The sequence below is a fragment of the Musa acuminata genome, chromosome BXJ1-9, assembly GCF_036884655.1.
Source record: "Musa acuminata AAA Group cultivar baxijiao chromosome BXJ1-9, Cavendish_Baxijiao_AAA, whole genome shotgun sequence".
NCBI classification, from domain to species: domain Eukaryota; kingdom Viridiplantae; phylum Streptophyta; class Magnoliopsida; order Zingiberales; family Musaceae; genus Musa; species Musa acuminata.
Window position 1 is genome coordinate 3,424,084 of NC_088335.1, and position 18,628 is coordinate 3,442,711.

General features: G+C 38.2%; 3 protein-coding genes across 5 annotated transcripts; 1 reads left to right on the forward strand and 2 right to left on the reverse strand.

Moving 5' to 3' along the window:
- Positions 1–32: 32 nt before the first annotated feature.
- On the reverse strand, positions 33–4,130 carry LOC135592527 (ubiquitin-conjugating enzyme E2-17 kDa-like). The gene is made up of 5 exons (XM_065082036.1): positions 3,974–4,130; positions 3,797–3,876; positions 2,811–2,938; positions 842–946; positions 33–421 (listed from the first exon to the last, which is right to left on the reverse strand). The coding sequence occupies exons 2-5, from the start codon at positions 3,864–3,866 to the stop codon at positions 278–280; spliced, it is 447 nt and encodes a 148-aa protein (XP_064938108.1). The 5' UTR covers positions 3,867–3,876; positions 3,974–4,130; the 3' UTR covers positions 33–277.
- A 95-nt stretch (positions 4,131–4,225) lies between these two features.
- Positions 4,226–8,299, forward strand: LOC135592526 (exosome complex component RRP41 homolog). Its single transcript, XM_065082035.1, has 11 exons — positions 4,226–4,383; positions 4,470–4,516; positions 4,632–4,692; positions 4,997–5,035; positions 5,128–5,195; positions 5,653–5,731; positions 5,810–5,846; positions 5,989–6,105; positions 6,202–6,287; positions 7,566–7,655; positions 7,903–8,299. The coding sequence occupies exons 1-11, from the start codon at positions 4,327–4,329 to the stop codon at positions 7,948–7,950; spliced, it is 729 nt and encodes a 242-aa protein (XP_064938107.1). The 5' UTR covers positions 4,226–4,326; the 3' UTR covers positions 7,951–8,299.
- Positions 8,300–9,511: 1,212 nt separating this feature from the next.
- On the reverse strand, positions 9,512–18,050 carry LOC103997006 (G-box-binding factor 3). Of its 3 annotated transcripts, XM_065082037.1 has the most exons (15): positions 17,896–18,050; positions 17,697–17,796; positions 17,078–17,531; positions 15,437–15,513; positions 14,901–14,951; positions 14,745–14,822; positions 12,670–12,750; positions 12,403–12,468; positions 12,090–12,238; positions 11,899–11,956; positions 11,750–11,798; positions 11,209–11,471; positions 10,716–10,793; positions 10,489–10,614; positions 9,512–10,078 (listed from the first exon to the last, which is right to left on the reverse strand). In XM_065082037.1, the coding sequence occupies exons 4-15, from the start codon at positions 15,494–15,496 to the stop codon at positions 9,863–9,865; spliced, it is 1,275 nt and encodes a 424-aa protein (XP_064938109.1). In that variant the 5' UTR covers positions 15,497–15,513; positions 17,078–17,531; positions 17,697–17,796; positions 17,896–18,050; the 3' UTR covers positions 9,512–9,862. The 3 variants fall into 3 exon arrangements, with proteins under 3 accessions (XP_064938109.1, XP_009416392.2, XP_009416394.2); XM_009418117.3 differs by lacking the exon at positions 17,078–17,531; XM_009418119.3 differs by lacking the exons at positions 17,078–17,531; positions 17,697–17,796 and having other exon boundaries at positions 17,896–18,032.
- Between the last annotated feature and the right edge of the window lie 578 nt (positions 18,051–18,628).

The following is an 18,628-nucleotide window of genomic DNA, read 5'->3' on the forward strand; positions in this document are numbered from 1 at the left end:
GGATCCTCACCTACATGCCATTGAAAGATGCATGAAATAGAAGCGACCAAGTCTTTTACGATTGACGTACAAATTACCATATAAACAATTATGAAGACAATGTTCTCTGATGAGTTTGTTGAGGCTTTCCTCAGTCTTTTAGTTAACCAAAATCCAGCAGATGCAGATTACTTCAATCTTACAAATAAGTCTTTGCAAAAACAGACAGACAGAACACAGCCACTATAGATGACAAATAACCGAAAGCCCCACACACTCTTTCGTTCGCTCAATAATTTTAGCCCATTGCGTACCTCTGGGTCCAGCTCCTTGCTGTGGTCTCATACTTGGTCCTGTCTGTCTTGTACATATGGGCGATCTCTGGAACCAAAGGGTCATCTGGGTTTGGATCAGTCAACAGGGAGCAGATTGACAGCAGCACCTGTAAAGGCACAATAAACCAGTTCTTATGATCACGTTCTTCAAGCAAAAATAGGTAGGTACAACCATGAGGATTTTGGTACATGACTTACAAGATTTTTCTGCATAATGCAAAATAAAAGACAACCAATCTCAAAAGGATAGGATCTATATTCCATGAAGCAATCACTCAATCAACTAACAGGAAATTAGGCAGCACTAAGAATGGCTGGCAGCAAAGTTCTAACCAACTTCTGACATTCACAAATAAACCGAACCATTATTATGTTTATTCAGTCTGTGTCAAGCACATGGTCCTCTGTGGTTTTCTTTGTTATATTCATGAATTGTGGCTTGTCCTGATCTTACAGGGTATTACAAATCTTATTATAATAGAGTTAATAGATGTTAGCATGATCAATAGAAGGAAAAGAACTGTAACCTTGGAAATAGTTAATGCAGGGCTCCACTGCTCCTTTAAGATGTCCAGACAAATGCTTCCGTTGCTGTTAATATTTGGATGGAAAACCTTTGTCCTGAAAGCAACCTGCAGAAGGCAAACTCAATCAGTTGGAGTCTGTCATATAATGTTTATTAATTCACGAACAGTTCAATCGGAATTATAGTGTCATGATGTTCAACTAAAGCACATATTCTGCATAAATAAAAGAAGCGAAAATCATCCACAAAAGGTACACCGTGTCCTTTTATCTTCTCTATAAAACATTTTACTTGGAGACAAGTGAAGCTACAATAAATAGACGACTCTGTTTATCATCTGAAAATTCAAAATCCTTCATTCAGCCCCCAGTGGATCAAGCCTGCAGGTAAACATTTGATGTTCTCATTGATCCAGCATTCACACTATGGTTCTCTAGACATGTTGTCCTAGAGCTCCGACATAAGTTTTGCCCATAATTATAGGAGAAGGCTGTGCACTCTTGACCGGAGAAGTGGGTGGTAGTACATCTATCACGAGTCAAACTTTGAGCTTGCAATTAAAATTTGACCCCAAAGCTCCTAACATCTTATAAATTCTTGAACCTTTGCTCCAACATCATGTAGAGAGGTGCCTCCACTTCAAAACATTCTTGAACCTTTGCATGTGGGAAACAAGACAATCAAACTATTCAAGCAGACGATGAGACAAGTTTATTGTTGATTATACTAACAAATATCCTTTCTAGATTAGACATACAATTGCCAGAAACTTGGGTCTCAATCCTGAAGCCTGATATTTCGGTAGCCAATAATCATATCAACTGTTAAAACAAGATCCACTATGACTATTAAACTCTGAAGAGTATGCCACATATTATATCCTAAACAGAACTTAGGTTCTCATATATAGACTAGAAAAGACAAATTCAACAGCTTTAGTATGGCTTGTACTGTACAGTGGTGTTCAAGCTTCAGGTTTGGCTCAGGTTATGATCAACACAAGGAATCTAGAAAGAAGTTTGAACATGACCTAGCTTTCCAATGCTTGGAGCAACAACTTATCATGATCAAATGCACAAAGGATGAGTTTAATTATGGTTTTGTTTGGTACATTACGGAAGTATTTTCTCATAATATACCCCTCACAAGTTTATATTTTTGTACTTTCCCCACTACAACTAGTATTTGCATCAATATCCTCCTAAGCATATCATATTTGCATATATGCCCGTTCATACAAAAGTTCTTGTATGATATAGCATTAACCCATTCATGGTTCATTTTAAACTGGGCAATTATACAATACTGCCCCTGGCATGACGTTGATATTAAAATAATATTGTATTAAGGCATTAGAGCAAAAGTTCAAGCAATATGATTGTCCTTTTGCTAGTAGTAGTAACATGAAAACTCTACACTTAAAAATGGAAGGTTGTATGTAGGACATTCACACAAGAAGTGAGCACAAGTGTCTCTACATAACCTGGCTATATTTAGGGGTAAACTATATAATCAAACATCCCTAGGGGCTCCATCCTTGTCCCTCAACCCTAATAGACATAGTGTAGTAAAGGATTCTGTTCTAATTCTTCTTTTTCTCCAGGTTCCAACATGCAGATCAGTTCTTCTGGGGATTTCCCTACTCTGCTAACACTATGATCCGGTCAAGGATATGGATGTGGCCATTTACCACTTGTTATGGGAACATCAACAAACCAATAAGAATCCACAAAAGAAATACATATGTCAAGAAAATAAAAAATTCTTTGCTTGTCTTTCAATCTTCCACATTCTCACAATAGTAAAACTATTACAAATAATCGTGGCTCCCATATGTTCGTTCTGTCTCCTTACCAAATTGTAAAATCAGATATTTTCTAAATATGACTTTAGTGACAGTATATATGAAAAACTAATCATAAAGTGGAGGACAAATGAAAACAAAAATCATTATATGTTAAAACATATACCTTGGGCGGCTTAAATGGATAATCTGGAGGGAAGTGGATGGTGACAAGAAATACACCTCCTGCATATGGACTGTCTGGAGGACCCATTATTGTTGCTTGCCAGTGGAACATGTCTTCACCTACTGGGCCTGTATGACAACAGGTCGTTCAAACTAGTAATATGAAGCAGGATTATCATTTGAAACTACATACACGAACTAATTCAGGTTTGAAACAAACACATGATTCTGAAGCCTACCGAGTTCACTCACAAGAAAACCAAGTTTACAAAAGTTGCAGCAAGAAAAATACATATTGCTTTTACTGCAAAATCAACTAATGAAAAGAAATCTTTCAAGCCTTAACAGTAGAAGTAATTGCCCTCTATAAGATTACACCCGATATTTTAACATCATTCCAATTCCCATTCCATCTAGGAAATGATGACAACCTTGTTGCATGAGATGGGTGAATCTTTTCCATGAAAATAATCTACTTTAGCAACCAATGATAGACCAAAAACTGGAATTATCAATCTGTTTAAAACAGCCATGATGTTTTCATTTATCTTAAAGTCACTCGTGCTTAGCTGAAAGCAAATCAGGTGCCTTGAACAGTCAGTTATCCACCATGGATATACGATCTCCTCCAACCCAATTCGAGATGTAAGAAACGGATATAGTCTAACAAAGCGGATGATGAGATGTAATGGGAACTTCCTTCACCAGGCATACTAATCATACAGAAGCCTGATCAAGCAGGCTCCAATTCATCCCCATGATCAGCAGCACTACATGAAATAGAAAGGGGGCAGCAGAGGGTCAGATAATTTGAGATAGTCTGAACGCATAAGAAAATTCCAGCTAGCATGAGTTATCGCCGACAAGAAAGCGCAACAGGATTCAGACCTAAATCCTGAAGAAACTGATATCGCCACAAAAAAGAGAGGAAAATCGCATACACACCACACAAGAAATAAAGGATAATCGAAGGGAAACCAGAAGGACCTGCGCTGCAAGAAGTCGGGGGATCCTTCTGTAGATCCTTCAGCTCCTTGATGATCCGCCTCGTAGCCATTGCCGATGACCTACTCGTTCCAAAATCCCCACCGAAAATAAAACAAGGAAATAGAGAAGATCGACCAACAAAGAAAGATATACAAGCAACAGAGAAGAGTCGCTTACTCGCGTCCCACGATCCTCCGATTCCTCTTCCCTCTTTCTTTCTCCCTTCCTCTCTCTCTCTCTCTCTCTCTCGCCTTCGTTGCGGTTGGAAGAAGGAACGGCGAAGAGGAGAAAAGCCAACGGCGCTGCGGAATTCGTACGCGAGTGTTACTTTTATGGTCCAGTTTGCATCACGCGTCGTGTGGACCAGTATCGATCACATGTTTTGCACGTGATTGATATAACGTCTTCCCGTTACGAACGAGTAAATATCGCACACCCGTTTTGCAAGCGTTGTCGTCGAATCAGAACCCTAAACCCTAGCGTCTTCCGTCTCGCGCTCCGGCCCCTGCGAGTTCACGGCGACGCGGACGATGGAGTACGTTGATTCCCTCACCGGGTTCAGATTAGACGGGCGTCGTCCCAATGACGTACGAACCTTCGATCTTCTTCTTCTGTTATTGATTGTTTCCGTTCGATTCGATCTCGACTCCAAGATGGCTTCTTACTGTTGCAGATGAGGCAGATTCGTGGGGAGATTGGTGTTGTTGCGAAGGCCGATGGGTACGACTGCCCTTTCTCTTCAGTTTTCTCTTTTCATGCTCTTGTCGTTGAGAGTTTATCCGAGAAATGACGTATGAATCGTTGACGAGTTTAAATATTGTTTTCCGAGACGCAGTTCTGCGCTTTTCGAGATGGGAAACACCAAGGTCATTGCTGCTGTATATGGACCAAGGGAGGTTGGAATACTTTTGTTCCTTATTCGTACCTATCTCATTCACTCTTCATACCATGGACTTCAAATTGTTGTTTTGGAATATTAGTCTTGCTTCTTGACTTGTTCGTCTTGCTTACTGGTCGTTCTTCGTTATTTTCTTTTCTATCCACGTTGTTAATTATTCCAGTGACATTTTAGCTTTTAGACTGCGAGGATGCATTTTCAATTCTTGTAACAGAAATATATGAATTTTACGTTTCAAGAGCTGCAATATTCCATATCAAATTCTGAACAATAAGTTTTCTGTGGTCTGTACTCTGTTTTAGGTCCAAAACAGAAGCCAGCAGGTTAATAACCAGGCACTGGTTAGTTTAAGTTTATGACCTTGTCTGATTGTCTCATGTGTGGTGTTGGTTTGAGGTTCTTGCATCTCATTCTTTCCGGTGAATATCTGCAGGTGCGCTGTGAGTATAGCATGGCTAATTTTAGCACTGGGGATCGTGCAAGGAGGCCGAAGGGTGACAGGTACCTTGGCCTTTAGATCAATTATAGTGCACTTCTCTTTCCTATCTGAAAGTTACAGTTATCTGCATGGTTGCAAGAGAGATGTGTGACTTTAGTATTACTACCAGAAACTGCAAATCAATTTGTTGACCAACATAAAATGCAAAATTTTCCAGTTTTCTTAAGTATTATATAGGAACCCCAATTTTAGTCCCTTCATTCTCCATTTTCCTCTTTTTGAACTCTCTGAATTGTTGATAAAATCTAGCCTAGTGGTAAGTGTTAGTTTCTTCATAATTTTCATATTGTTTGATACATGTTATTGTGGCTACAATGCTAGTTAGTAAACTTGAACATATTGTTAGCTTCATCGTTTGTTTGATACATATTTTTTGTGGCTATAATGCTAGTTAGAATACTTGAGCATGTTGTTAGCTTCATCGTTATCCAAACATTTCACCTTTGTTAATCATGACAGGCGGTCTACAGAAATATCTTTGGTTATCCGTCAAACAATGGAAGCATGCATACTAACACATTTAATGCCACGTTCGCAGGTCATTTTCATGGAATACATTTTATGTATCTCTTTTTTAATATCTTTATTTAGCATTTCATTAAATCATTTCTTGCAGATTGACATTTTTGTTCAAGTTCTACAAGCTGATGGTGGTAGGATCCTTTTTCCTGAAATTTATTGGATTTTAAATACATAATTATTTATTTATTTAGCTTCATCATTTACTATCATCCTTTTGGGAATTTGGCTATCAGCTACATCTCTCAGGTTATCTACATTCTATCTTTTCTTTAGGAACTAGATCAGCTTGCATCAATGCTGCAACCTTGGCACTGGCTGATGCCGGTATTCCTATGTGTGATATTGTCACATCCTGTAGTGCTGGATATCTTTCCTCCACACCTTTGCTTGGTAGGACTCTCCTTAGCTTTAAATTGCTACACTTTTCCAAATGAATCATAATGTCCTTGGTCAAAAAATTGAAATTGTTGTTTGGCTTGTGGACAGATCTAAACTATATTGAAGATAGTGCTGGAGGTCCAGATGTTACTGTGGGAATTCTAGCAAAGATGGATAAAGTGACTCTTCTTCAGGTGTCCAAGTTAATTTTTCTGAATGCAAAATGCTGCACATCTAGTTCTATGATATTGTGGTTTCTTCAGCTCAAGTTTCTTGTATGTAAAATAAAATTGATTTCTTTAAATTTGCAACAGGTTATAAATAAAGCTAGTGTGTTATTTGACTGATTTTGTTCATTAAGACATGGTTTTGCAAAAAGATATCTTTTTATTGGCCAAAGACAACTGCAGTCTATATTGCAAACCTTCATAGAAGAATAATAAAGTGCATCTTGATGTTGTTTTTGAGTATATCTAAATTTTATGTGACCTTAAGATGGGACTATAATGCAATTAAAGTTTTCATTCAACTTTATCTTTTAGGTGAAGTGGATATTCTAATGCATTTCAATTTATCATGCGACCATTTTGGCATTTGTTGTTTTTGTTGGAAATGATTATAATTATATTGAGAAATCATTTTTTCTAAAGTCAAGATAATGGAGGCTTTCCAGATGATACAGGTTATATTTTTCTTTTCAGCTTTGCCACCTGTATTTAGAGTCTACTGGCATGAGAAACTCTGATTTGTCAGTGACAGTAGTTTTGTGCCTGCAAAACAAAGATATGCATGCCCATATTGGACTTCTTTCACATGTTTCTCCGTTAAGCTTAGTTATTTTACTTTTCTACCTTGAATTCTTGGAAGTATAGAAAATTTTGATTTTTTTTTATTTGTAACAGATGAATAGGAAAACACGTATCTGTTTATATTTTGTCCATTAAGCTTTCTAGCACTTCTGTATTTGTGGTCGACTTTACAGCTAACCTTTTTTTTGTTTGTTCGAGCATCCTGGGGTTGTTATAGGATTTACATTTCTTAATAAAGAATACTACTAAGCAGAGACATTTTTCATAATTTACATTTCACAGTGTTGTGAATGAATAAAAGCATGATGAGTCCCTTCTTCTATTCTTGTCTTTCTAAACATGGCAACACCCTGTTAAACCATCACCCCTAGTGATATGCTACAACTCATGCACCAGGTTCCTACTTCCTGCCACTAGTTTTGGTTAAGAATGTGGAATGTACATTCATTGAGTTTCTTGCTGGTATATGGATGTTTGACTAGGTGTTGAGTGTGAGAAATCGTGACACAACTAATAGTCATGACATTCTGGTGTTGAATGTCTCTTTTGTGTATCCATATTCATATTCAGACTTTTATGCAGGAGCACAGTGTTTTGCAAATTTGTACCCATATTTTCTTCAGTTTATACATTTGACTAATTGTCATGCTGGTTAAATTTCAGATGGATGCCAAACTACCAATGGATATATTTGAAAATGTTATGCAACTTGCAATTGAAGGATGCAAGGCTATTGCTCAGTACATACGAGGCGTAAGAGATTTTGCAATTTCTCTCATGCATCCAGTCTTACCATGAATTTACTTATGATTACCAACTCAATATTCATACATTTTCACTTTTAGTTTATCATGCTATGCAAGCTTCTTAGAGTAAATTTGTGTCTTAAATGACCTTGCTGCTAAGTTCTCCCTATACCGTGCTTATGTAAAATGTTTGTTGGTGGTTAGTCCTTTTCCCTTTCATTATATACTTACCGTGTTGGCTACTCCTGTACCAGGTTTTATTAGAGAATACAAAGCAGCTGGAGTGTCGCAGGGGTGTTTGAGAGGCTACTAAAAACTGTTTCTAAAGGCTATTACTTCTGGAATATAAGCCTTGGAATTACTCCATCAACTCAAGTGTGATTAGGAACTTGACCTGCAGCGACACCACATTACCTAGGAGGACACTTCTTCCTTTCCTTTAGACAGGCACTAAGATCAAGCTGTTTGTCCTGCACAGATGGTGGCACAAGAGGGAGCATGTGTGGTTTGTATGACTTGGAGTTTTGGGTTAATTGTCTCATAAAACAAATGTTTTGTGATATAGCTCTTTAGACTTGCTCATCATTATTCTGTCATGTGATTTGCCACCAAAAAAAAGTAGAAGAATGCCATGGAAGCCATCATAAGTTATTTGTTGATCGTTTTATTGTTTTTTGAGTTGAAGCTAGCAAATTCATTGACACTTATTATGCAAAATTGAGCCATTATTTACATAAATATGTGGTGTCCATTTAGTGCTTGAATAAGAGTAGGAGACTTATTGTATGCTTTGGAGTAACCTGCAACAACCTAGGTTGTATGTTTCGGAGGACTTGTGCAGTTGGCGGTATGTCAACTGCATCCTCTTGAGATCACATCTAGGTTGGCGGAAGAGACGGTGGGCAACTGCCTCATCTTCCGATGATGTAAAACTATTGAACTTGGATATGATTTTTTTGTTGAAATGAAATGATCTTATTTTTTCGGATCATTACATATAATCATAATCAAGGCTCGTAATTTCAGTTCGTATCGAGGTACGTTCAAAAATGATAAAAATAACTCAAAAATATTTTTTTTAAAAAAAAATTAGATTATGATTTTTAAGATAAAAATAAATATAAATTTGGTATAATTTTAACGATAATAATATAAATTAGGAAAGAATAGTGATATTTTTTCATGTTTTGAGGAGTAGCTTTATGGTATATTTCAGAGTAGCTTTCGTTAATATTGAATTATCTATAAAGAAATGATTTGAATTATTAGATTGTGATCTGTTTCAAATCATTCATGTTAGAGTTCCATCATCTGAATCTTGAATGACATGTGTAGGATATTGTTTGTCGATCCATGCAACATCGTCAAATTATGTAGATGACAAATTATGTAGATGAGACCATCGACTCCCCGACGTCATTACTAGTGTAATTCACATCGTTGCTGTCTCTAGATTGAGCAAATTGTTAAATATGATTGAAAATATGTTTCATCGTTTGACTCGATTCTTTCCAACGGTGCAACTGATACTGCCTTCTCCTTTATTTTTGCACATGGACGGACAACTATCACGATCGAGTATTTTTGGTTTCTCAAACAGTACAGGTCGATATGATGAACCTTGGTCATACTATCTTTGATCATATCACTTTGTAAAATAACAAAGAAGAAACAAAATAACAACTTTGTTTGTAAATTATCTCTTTGGTCATTACCTCCCATGTTGAAGATAAACTTTCAAATGTGATCCAGGTACAATGTGACATTACAACATGAAAAAGACATACTGATATGTTAGAGCACCTCTACACCACAACAAAAGTAAATAATACCAAGTTCCTCACTTAAGAAACAAAGTGAGTGTAGTCCAGACAAAGACATGCTCATAAGCAAGAAAAGCAAGTACAGTTGTTTCTTTGTTTATGATCTCCAACAACATGGGTTTCTAAAACTTTCCAACGCCATGAATGGATCATAAAAGTTAGCAGAGCAGCCTGAACAACCTAGACACAAGATTATACAGTACAAGTCGTCATACTTTTTCGTCATCGATCACAAAGCACCATGCCAGCAAAACTCCTGGCCTTCAATCGGTCATGTCTACCAAGTCGATAAGCCTCTTACATACTACCTAAGCCAATCGAGCCTAGTATAAGGTTAGCAGTACTTCTGTGCTGAAAATTTTTCCAAAATTAGAGATTAGTATGATGAAGATCAGCTTGCGGCCACGGCATCTCTTCGGGGACTGTTGTTCAGGAGTTGGTGAAGCTTCCCACTCGACTGATCGCTACTGTCACCATCTTGCTGGGTCATTCTACTGATCGAGCTTTGGTTTTCTATCATTGATAAGAAGTTCTCAGCAACCGCAGGCCGGATTCTAACACCCATTGTGTTGCCAACATGGTCCGACTGCACATTATTCAGTTCCTCCTGTACAACAAAGAAAGGCAACGTCATTGTTATTCTTGCCATGCCAGTCACAAATTAATTTTACATATATTATAATTAAAAAAAATGTGTTCTCCACAGTTGTTGGGTCAGGCATTGATGGGCTTCATATGTATATATCCCGATATCAGACTTTCTATCAAGCCTGAACCTGAAACTGTCAAACTCAGCTCCAAATCAGGGTCGTACTAAAGATTTGGTCAAGGTCATAGACAGGATACCACCTAGTTTTTCGTTGTTGGCTACATAGAGTAACCTAAAAAGATTAACTACATCATGCTAGTCATCTTTGTTGTGACACCTGATGGTAGGTAACTGCCCATTATATAAAGAACAGCTAACAGTAAGCCTAGAGCAATCAAATTTAGAATTCTTAGCAGATGAGACAGTACCATTAGAGCAGAATTTTCCAATCTCAGTTTATCCGAATTCTTCATTAGGCAATTAATTTCAGATCTGAGACTCGTATTTTCAGCACTGAGAGTCTCAACTTTCGCAGAAAGTTCCTCAGTTTCAGCCTGGAATGCAGATATTGGAACTTATAATGAGGTTAAGAAAAGAAAACAGAATCAAGAAGACAGATAAAGGCAGCATCCTCAACTCTGGATAATGCCAGTACCTGTTTCCTTAACCTTGATCTTCTAGCAGATTCTCTGTTGGATTGTTTCCTCCTTTCCTTTTTTAGTTCTCTTTCATCCTGTAAAAAAAAGGCACATCTAAAAGTTAATAAACCAAAATGCCATGTAATAAAACCACATCCACTTTGGTATGTCTATCAATGAATCGGTGACTATCCCATGCCATTCGTAAGTCCATAACCAACATAAGATTATATTGGCAATTCATACATACTAATATATGCCACAAGGAGTCATGATGAAAATGCTATTACTGTGAGTAAACCACTAAAGTTAAAAACAATAAGATTATTGTCTTCAAGAGATATTGAAATTACAGCAGCTAATTAAATGTTAAATGAGAAACATGATGAAAAAGCAGGAAAGTACCATGGTTAAAAGACCTTCACATTTAAAAGGAAAAAAAAAGGAATTCTAATATCAATACAGAAAAATAAAACCTAATAACTTGTAAGACTTGCAGGGTGAACATGCCTGCATTCGAAGTTCAGGAGTTACACCGTTGTGACTGGGAAAAACAGCACCAGTTGCCACAGGGACAGGTAGGCCGATAGCTTTCATTTTGCTGGCATTGGAAACTCTAATATCCATCCCTGCTGCTGGGACAGATGAAGGAATGCTTCCTACTGGTTTTGCTGTGATAGCAGCTGCTCCGGTAACACCTGCAGCTGGTTTTGAGGATGTAGCTGTTTCCTCAGTGTGACCAGGATTAACCTGTTCGCTATTTGTGGCATTGTCTGTAATGAACCAAGAAAGTTCCTTTTAGACATGATCTATGTGTATTTTCAAGAGAAATTGGGATAATATCTTTCAAGTCAAACATTCAATTGATCAAAGAAAACAAAAGTAGTTTTATGGTGACCAATCATCAATAGCTAACTCATGAAAAGCATGTGTTGTTTCCAATATTTTATTTGAAAGGGATTAATCAAAACGAGATACGAGTGTTAGTGTCTGAAGCAAACTCATTTAATTTTAATGGATCATGTTTTTAGCATTCCAAGTGTGGACGTACCTGAGGATGGTACATCTTCAGATCTTCGCTTTCTTTGGTCTTTAATTCCCTAAAAAGGTAAACCACCAATTTAAACTAGCAGAAGAATATCCAAGAACATATCCCTAAACTATTTGAAGAAGAGAAATAGGAAGAGCTAAGAATATTACCCCTTCTGCATTATCTCCATCACTTCCATAACTTGAGCCTTCTGTGCTATTATACTCACTGGACAAGTAGCATATGATAGAAAGCATTCATCAAGATCAAAATGCCATCCCGAAGGGCATATCAACAACTTCAAGAAACAATAACAAAAATCTGCAAATAATTTTAGAACTGGGTGAGCATCTGTAACAACCTGTTCCCATCAGCCTGATCTCTGTTCTCAGTGCTGCCATTGCCCCCAGACAATGCAAGGCCATCAAGCCCTTTTAGCTTTTTCACCAGACGTCTATCTTTATTCCTTGGTGACTTGGCAGGCATTTCTACACTCAATGGAGTTGCCATCTGCAACAGAAGTGGTAGTAAGATCAAAAAGTGGCCTCAAAGAGTATCTGATAAGTGAATCAGAACAACGAGAGTATGCAAAGAATCGAGGTTTTTGTTGGCGTTGATGTAACTCAGATATAAAGAATACATTAAATCAGATTCATCGGGTCAATGTAACCCACCACTACTGCTTCACTTGCTGCAGGAGATGGAGATGGAGCAATCCCTTGACAATGTGTATGAGAACTCTGCATATAGTAAATCAATAAGCTCATTTAACATACTTCAAATACAGCATACTCAGATCCTGCATCTTTTGTGACTTATATGATATACATCCTGAACTAAAAATAATTTAAGGCAAAATTTTATGAATCAGTAGAATTCATTCACTAAAACCGAGTTTGTCAATATACTTTGAACACATACGACAGTATCTTTTGACTTACAAGGGGTACTGAGGCATGAGAATAAACTCCTCCAAGCGGATAGATTGCAGTGTATGGTGACCCAAAAGGTGGAATCAGAGGCTGCAGCAAATGAAGAATATATCAATTCCACATTACCAAAGCTTGGTCTGGTGCAATACACAAAGGTTCCACACAAAACAGGATCCATGGAGGGTCAGAATTTTTCCTGAACATAGAGAGGTTATTTACATGATCAAACCCTTGACACTTGGTTACAATATACCCATAATGTACTTCCTATACTTATATGGTTATACCGACTGCATGGCATAATTTATGTGGTTTACATTTACCAGAGCTGAAATGATTCTGGCCTATTGCAGTTATATGTGTTGGACTAATTGACCCTTCATTACTAGATTTTTAATTTGTGGAAATTAACTTTTCTCTACGTGATACCGACGTACTTGTCGATGAGCCAATCATAAACGTCAAATTTTTTTAAGGTGTTTGTTCGCTTAGATCCTCATGTAACATGTTGCAGCAAAGGCTTCGAATGACATTACAAAACTATCTTGTAATACAGATACATTTACACGAACAACTTCAAGTATGTCTAGATCTGTCTCCATCTTACAGTAACACCACCTGATATCAAATGACATCCTCCTCCAGAGACCTAAATGGTTCCCCCAACTAACCACTGCTATTTGCATCAGCCAAACAATACCAGGACTATGTTCCCTGTGTAGAGTGTTAGCTTTTATAGTGCAAGGTGAATCGCGAATCCTGACCATTATTACTTGTGGACATCATAGATCATCCTATAGCCAGATATTGTCACCTTTAATCAGTATTTCATTCCTCCTAGTACCATTCCTCATCAAGAATTCACTTTGTGATGCATTGCTCATCTCTCTCACACTTGAGCTGAAAGGGATCAACCTATGACCTAATCAAGTTCAACACTTGATTTACTTAGCCTGCCTCAGATCAATGCTGGTTGGCATGCCTAGTAATCTGCAAAACTCCAAAGGTGCCCTCAGTTTCTCTGTTTGTTTTTATCTTCTTTATGTTACTTAGATGTGTAAATTGTAAAAAGTGCATACTCCTTCCAAACAATTTTGGTGAATGAAACTTGTAAGTAGCTCATGTTCCAAGATTTCGTACAATCATATGCAAACTTTCACTGTAATCAAGTGAAAAATCAAGTCACAATCCATTGTCCACTTTAGGACCTTGCCAAGGCCCATATATACACTACAGTCCATTCCAAGCACAGTGTCTGGGATGATGGTTCCACATTCTACTTGACCACCCTACACCCTGTCTATTGGGCCACTAATCCATAACTAAGACCCCAGATTAGCTCTAATATTTTTTTTATTTTCATAACTCGAGTTTAAAACTGCATGCACTTTGTCCCATAAAAAAGTATTCAGAAATTGTTCATTACAGATAGGCAATGAATCACAAAACTTAGTAGGTAGTCCACATACAATGTAAAACAATTCAATCAAATGATCAAAAACTTTGTTCATGATTAGCCTCAGTTGCAATGTATATGGTCTCATTTTATGCATGTTCCCCTCTAGATCAGAAGATGTGAAGGAATCTTTATGTAGAATATAAGGTGGGAAGATGCATGACCCCATCCCATTTTTCTCCCCCAGATTATATATATCAAACCTTCTCATTACATTAAAAAATGGCCTAAATGATTAGTGAAGTAACAAAATTTTTGAATTCAAGTAACCATTTCCTCGTCTACAAATGGTTCGAGTAAGTTGCCATAAAACTGGTGATCCCAAGATCTCCAAAAGGAAATTAGCAAAAACCAACTATTGATAGGGTAGAGCACCTAAAGTCTTGTTGGTACATCTGGAGGATAAAATATTCTTCTGACTATCAAATTGAAGGACTTAAAGAAAAGCCATACAATGTATTTCTTGAAATGACAAAAAAAAAAAAGGAGGAAACAGGGATGCCAAGTGTAATAGCAAGCAACTGAAATAATGATATTATCCTAGTAGAAGATGTGATAGATTTCATTGCACCAGATCTTTCCTTGGCTAATTGGCCACAATGATAGAAATAACAAAAAGTTTGAATACCTGTGGGCCCCACATGTATGGATGAGGTACATGGCCAGACAAATATGTAGGTGGTATCATTCCATGACCATAATATGCCTAAACAAATCAAAAATTGTTATAAGTTTTATGGTAGGACATGAAAGAAAACAAACATAAGAATCTAGTTGTACTAACCTGCATGGTTGCCCAGTCAGCATATGGAGGATTTGCAGGTGTCTCCCGTGACTTCAACAAAATAACACTAATAAATAAGAAGCCACAGAAAAACAAAAAAAAAAACAAAGAAACCATAGTTGTTTTCATGTTTATTGCAACAGCCATGGAAAAATCATTTTCCTTAAGGGTAGGCTGCAACTGAATCATCAAATTGCAATGAAGCTAAGACGACACCCTATGTTCTATATCCTTTCTGGTGTAAACTCATGAAGATTTTCAGTGTATATCTAAGGAATCACCATAATGATGCTTGTATTAACTTAAAGTAAGATATGTGTGCAACTTAATATTTTATTTTGAATACAATGGACATTTTTGTTGCAGTAATGCTTAAAAGCAGCAAACTGCACGTCAAGAAGATATGCAGGATAGGATGCATATGAAAATCAAAACATGTTCAGTCTGTGACTCTCAGAACTGATAAGTACTATAGCCACCATGCTCAAACAACATACAACGAGTGTAAATTCAATTATTTTGACATTTGTGCTCACCTGCACAGGAGAAGATGCTTTGTTAGACTTTGGGGGAGTTGCAGCTTCATTACTTGCCATGATAATCAGTCACACACCTAAACAAAGTGTGTCAGAAGAATCATTCTTTGAAGAAAATTGATGTCTTATTTAATCATCTCACTTATTAATAACTCTTTAAACCAGAAACTTGTAAATTTCAACATGGGAATTACACAACTGACATGTTCAATAGCAAATATTGTAGCACCTGACGTGTCTGCTTATGATGGCAATTAAATTTCCAACCACATATATTTAACAGATATACAAAAATTAACATGAGTACTCATAGGATTTAACTCAACCAAGAATAGCTAGTTAATTTTACACACACACACACACACACACATATATATATATATATACACACATATATATATATATACACACATATATATATATATACACACATATATATATATACACACACATATATATATATATATATATATATATATATATGACGATTTGGGAATGGTCATCTTCCTCCTAATACATGGCACAAGGTTGGAATTTGAATCACACCTAAAGACATTGTCACCTTTCTCAAATATCAACAGAGTCATAATGGAAACCCCTGATATCATTGTATAATGAGTGGGAGCATTAAAAACTATAATTCAGAAGAATGGTTCATAATCAAGAGGGAAATATTCATGTTGGTAAGTATAAAGTTTGTGGTTGCCTTCAAATTTTCAGAAAGTAGAGTTCATATCAAATAAATAAAAGCTTGACCCAGTGAGAATAACAGAACTACTACCGTACTTTACATGGGTACCAGGAAACTGTTATGAGTATGATACGAGTTCAAAGCAGCCCAAACCAACAATTTACTTTGCATATATAACCCAATTTGAGAGTAAAATGACAACAGCAAAGGCAACAATGAAAGTGCCAAACAATAACTGCCATCAATAAACATGAATAGAGCAAACAAAATTTATATCAAAGGCTTTCGAGGATGAGGAACCATCGTGGCTGCTAAAACCAAGTTGTCTTTTTCAAAACTGAAAAAAACACTTTCAACATTCTTATTCATGTTGTAAACCATTATCCTTTAAACAAACTTCCACTGATCGAAGAAACTTATCATATCTTGATTCTTCCCACCTCTAGTCAGTACAACAATACTCCCCAGCATATATATGCACTATCAAATATCAAAAGATGCAGTTGATTTCTCATGAGGCATGCAGCATATATAGCCAAAATATCATGCCCATTAAAACAGGAAGCTTTAGATGTTCTGATGACCAGTTGCATCAGGGACTGCCCCAGCTACTAGCTATTAGATTCATCCAGAAAAAATATTACAGACTTTATAATTAAAAGAAATATAACACCTTATAAACTAACCAATTTCCTCAACAAACAGTTTTTTCCAATTGTTTTCATCGAACTTCTTGTCACATCAATTTCCAAACACAAGCGTTAATAATCCGTTTTCTCTCCATAAAAAGAACGAGGATAAAGGGAAAGAAAAAAAACACTTCTAAGCAATTAATTTGATGATGGACCAAAGTAAACTATGATCTATCACCAGATGTTTCATGGGCGCTAGGTTTAGAAAATAATCGAAGGTCAAGAGCGTCTTTTCGTCGGAAAGAAGTATGGACCGACCTGTAAAGTGGGAAGGGTCCGAATCTTGGACGGTCGCTGATCACTTCCGATACCAAAAAGACAGATGTACCCAACGAAAGAAGAGAAAAAACGAGCTTTTGATTAATGGGGGCACATAGAGAGGAAAAAGGAAAATAGCACCCTATCGATCTGCAACTCGGAGCGAGTCTCTTGACCCTGCTCTGTCGCTGGAACGAGGATCGTACGTCATACTGTCCTCCAACTGAAGAACCCGTGATTCCCGTAATGTCCGCTCTCTTCTTCCCCATCTAACCACATCTTTTTCTCGCCGCTCTTGATTTCCTCGCTTTCTAGCCTCCCTCTCGAAGAAAGAAAGAAAGAAAGAAAGAGTATCCTCATATTTTCCATCGAAATATAATCTTTCTACCAGATCGCGAGAAGATATAAAATCAGACGTCCCTCCGGCAAACAGAAGGTGGAATCCAACGTTTTCCTGTAATATCTCATAAAAATACGATAGGAAATGATAAATTCCGCTCACAAAACGATAAAAAAGGCAACCAATTGCAAGCGACGACGCGACGACGCCGTAGCAAGCGACGACGTTCAAGGCATTCCATAGAAAAATTGGATGAAATAAGCCATCGATCGCGCGTACCTCGAATTTTCGGCCACCGGAGGCTTTCCCAAAACCCTGAAGCCAACAAGTCGCCGCGTTTTCGCCTCCGGAAGCCAAAAAGAAAAGAGAAAAAGAGGAGCTAAAAAAAAAGGTCGGTGAGCTCCATGAAAGTCAGCGGCAGGTAAAAGGGTCTCAAAAGCGGAAAACGCCCTCTCGAGGAGTAAAAAAGCAACCGAACCTTAATGCCGTTCGTGCTCCATTAGGCCGTAAAGGAAGAGCAAAAGAGCTTCCTCTGTGGAGAATACTGGAGAGCCGAGCAAGGGAGGAGACGAGACAGAGAGGTGGAAGGCCGCGAAGGCAAAGGGGAAAGGAACCCCGCGCCAAGCCATTTGCCACCTCACGATACACGTGTCGAATCGGGATGAACGATATGGTCGAGCGCGATCCGCAGTCCTACACGGACGGGCACAGCCGATGCCATCAGGAAAACCACCCGCACACGGCGTTTGGTGGGTCCCTGACACGGCTCCGATTCCCCGGCCGTGGGTTTTGGCGTCCGCGTTGGAATCGCACGGCTTACGCGGAGGCAATGGTGGTCGTTGAGTTGGCCGTCGGTGCCGGTGGGCCCCGCGAGCACATACGAGCCCCGACGGGACGCCCTCGAACCCCACCCCGGACTCACCCACCCACGGCCTCCTCCGCGGACCCCACAAAGTAGCCGGTGAGTGGGGCTACTTTTTGTTGCGCCACGTTTCCTGGTGCGTGCATCGAGGCCATAAACCCGTATCTTATTCTACGTTGGACCACAGCCACCGGACACGCGTCGATATCATGAGCAGTCTACGCGACGTCCGAGAGCCAGGTTGCCTCGCGATCACGATGCCGCTGATATGGCGGCCCGGTCCGCTTCGTTGATTCAGACCAAACCCACATGACGCGTCGTCGGGCACCCACGTCATCGCCCTTGGCAG

Bases quoted from the DNA above. Each gene is read 5' to 3' on its own strand.
- LOC103997006 (XM_009418117.3), bottom strand. From the start codon at position 15,496: ATGGCAAGTAATGAAGCTGCAACTCCCCCAAAGTCTAACAAAGCATCT. The intron at 11,957-12,089 runs GTTGTTACAGAT...CTACTTGTCCAG, and splicing joins GATCAGGCTGATGGGAACAG to TGAGTATAATAGCACAGAAG. The intron at 10,079-10,488 runs GTACTGTCTCAT...TTTGTTGTACAG, and splicing joins TGGAAAATTCTGCTCTAATG to GAGGAACTGAATAATGTGCA.
- LOC135592527 (XM_065082036.1), bottom strand. From the start codon at position 3,866: ATGGCTACGAGGCGGATCATCAAGGAGCTGAAGGATCTACAGAAGGAT. The intron at 2,939-3,796 runs GTCCTTCTGGTT...GTTGTCATACAG, and splicing joins CCCGACTTCTTGCAGCGCAG to GCCCAGTAGGTGAAGACATG. The intron at 422-841 runs GTTACAGTTCTT...GTGCCTTTACAG, and splicing joins CTGCATTAACTATTTCCAAG to GTGCTGCTGTCAATCTGCTC.
- LOC135592526 (XM_065082035.1), top strand. From the start codon at position 4,327: ATGGAGTACGTTGATTCCCTCACCGGGTTCAGATTAGACGGGCGTCGT. The intron at 4,384-4,469 runs GTACGAACCTTC...TTACTGTTGCAG, and splicing joins ACGGGCGTCGTCCCAATGAC to ATGAGGCAGATTCGTGGGGA. The intron at 5,036-5,127 runs GTTAGTTTAAGT...GAATATCTGCAG, and splicing joins AGGTTAATAACCAGGCACTG to GTGCGCTGTGAGTATAGCAT.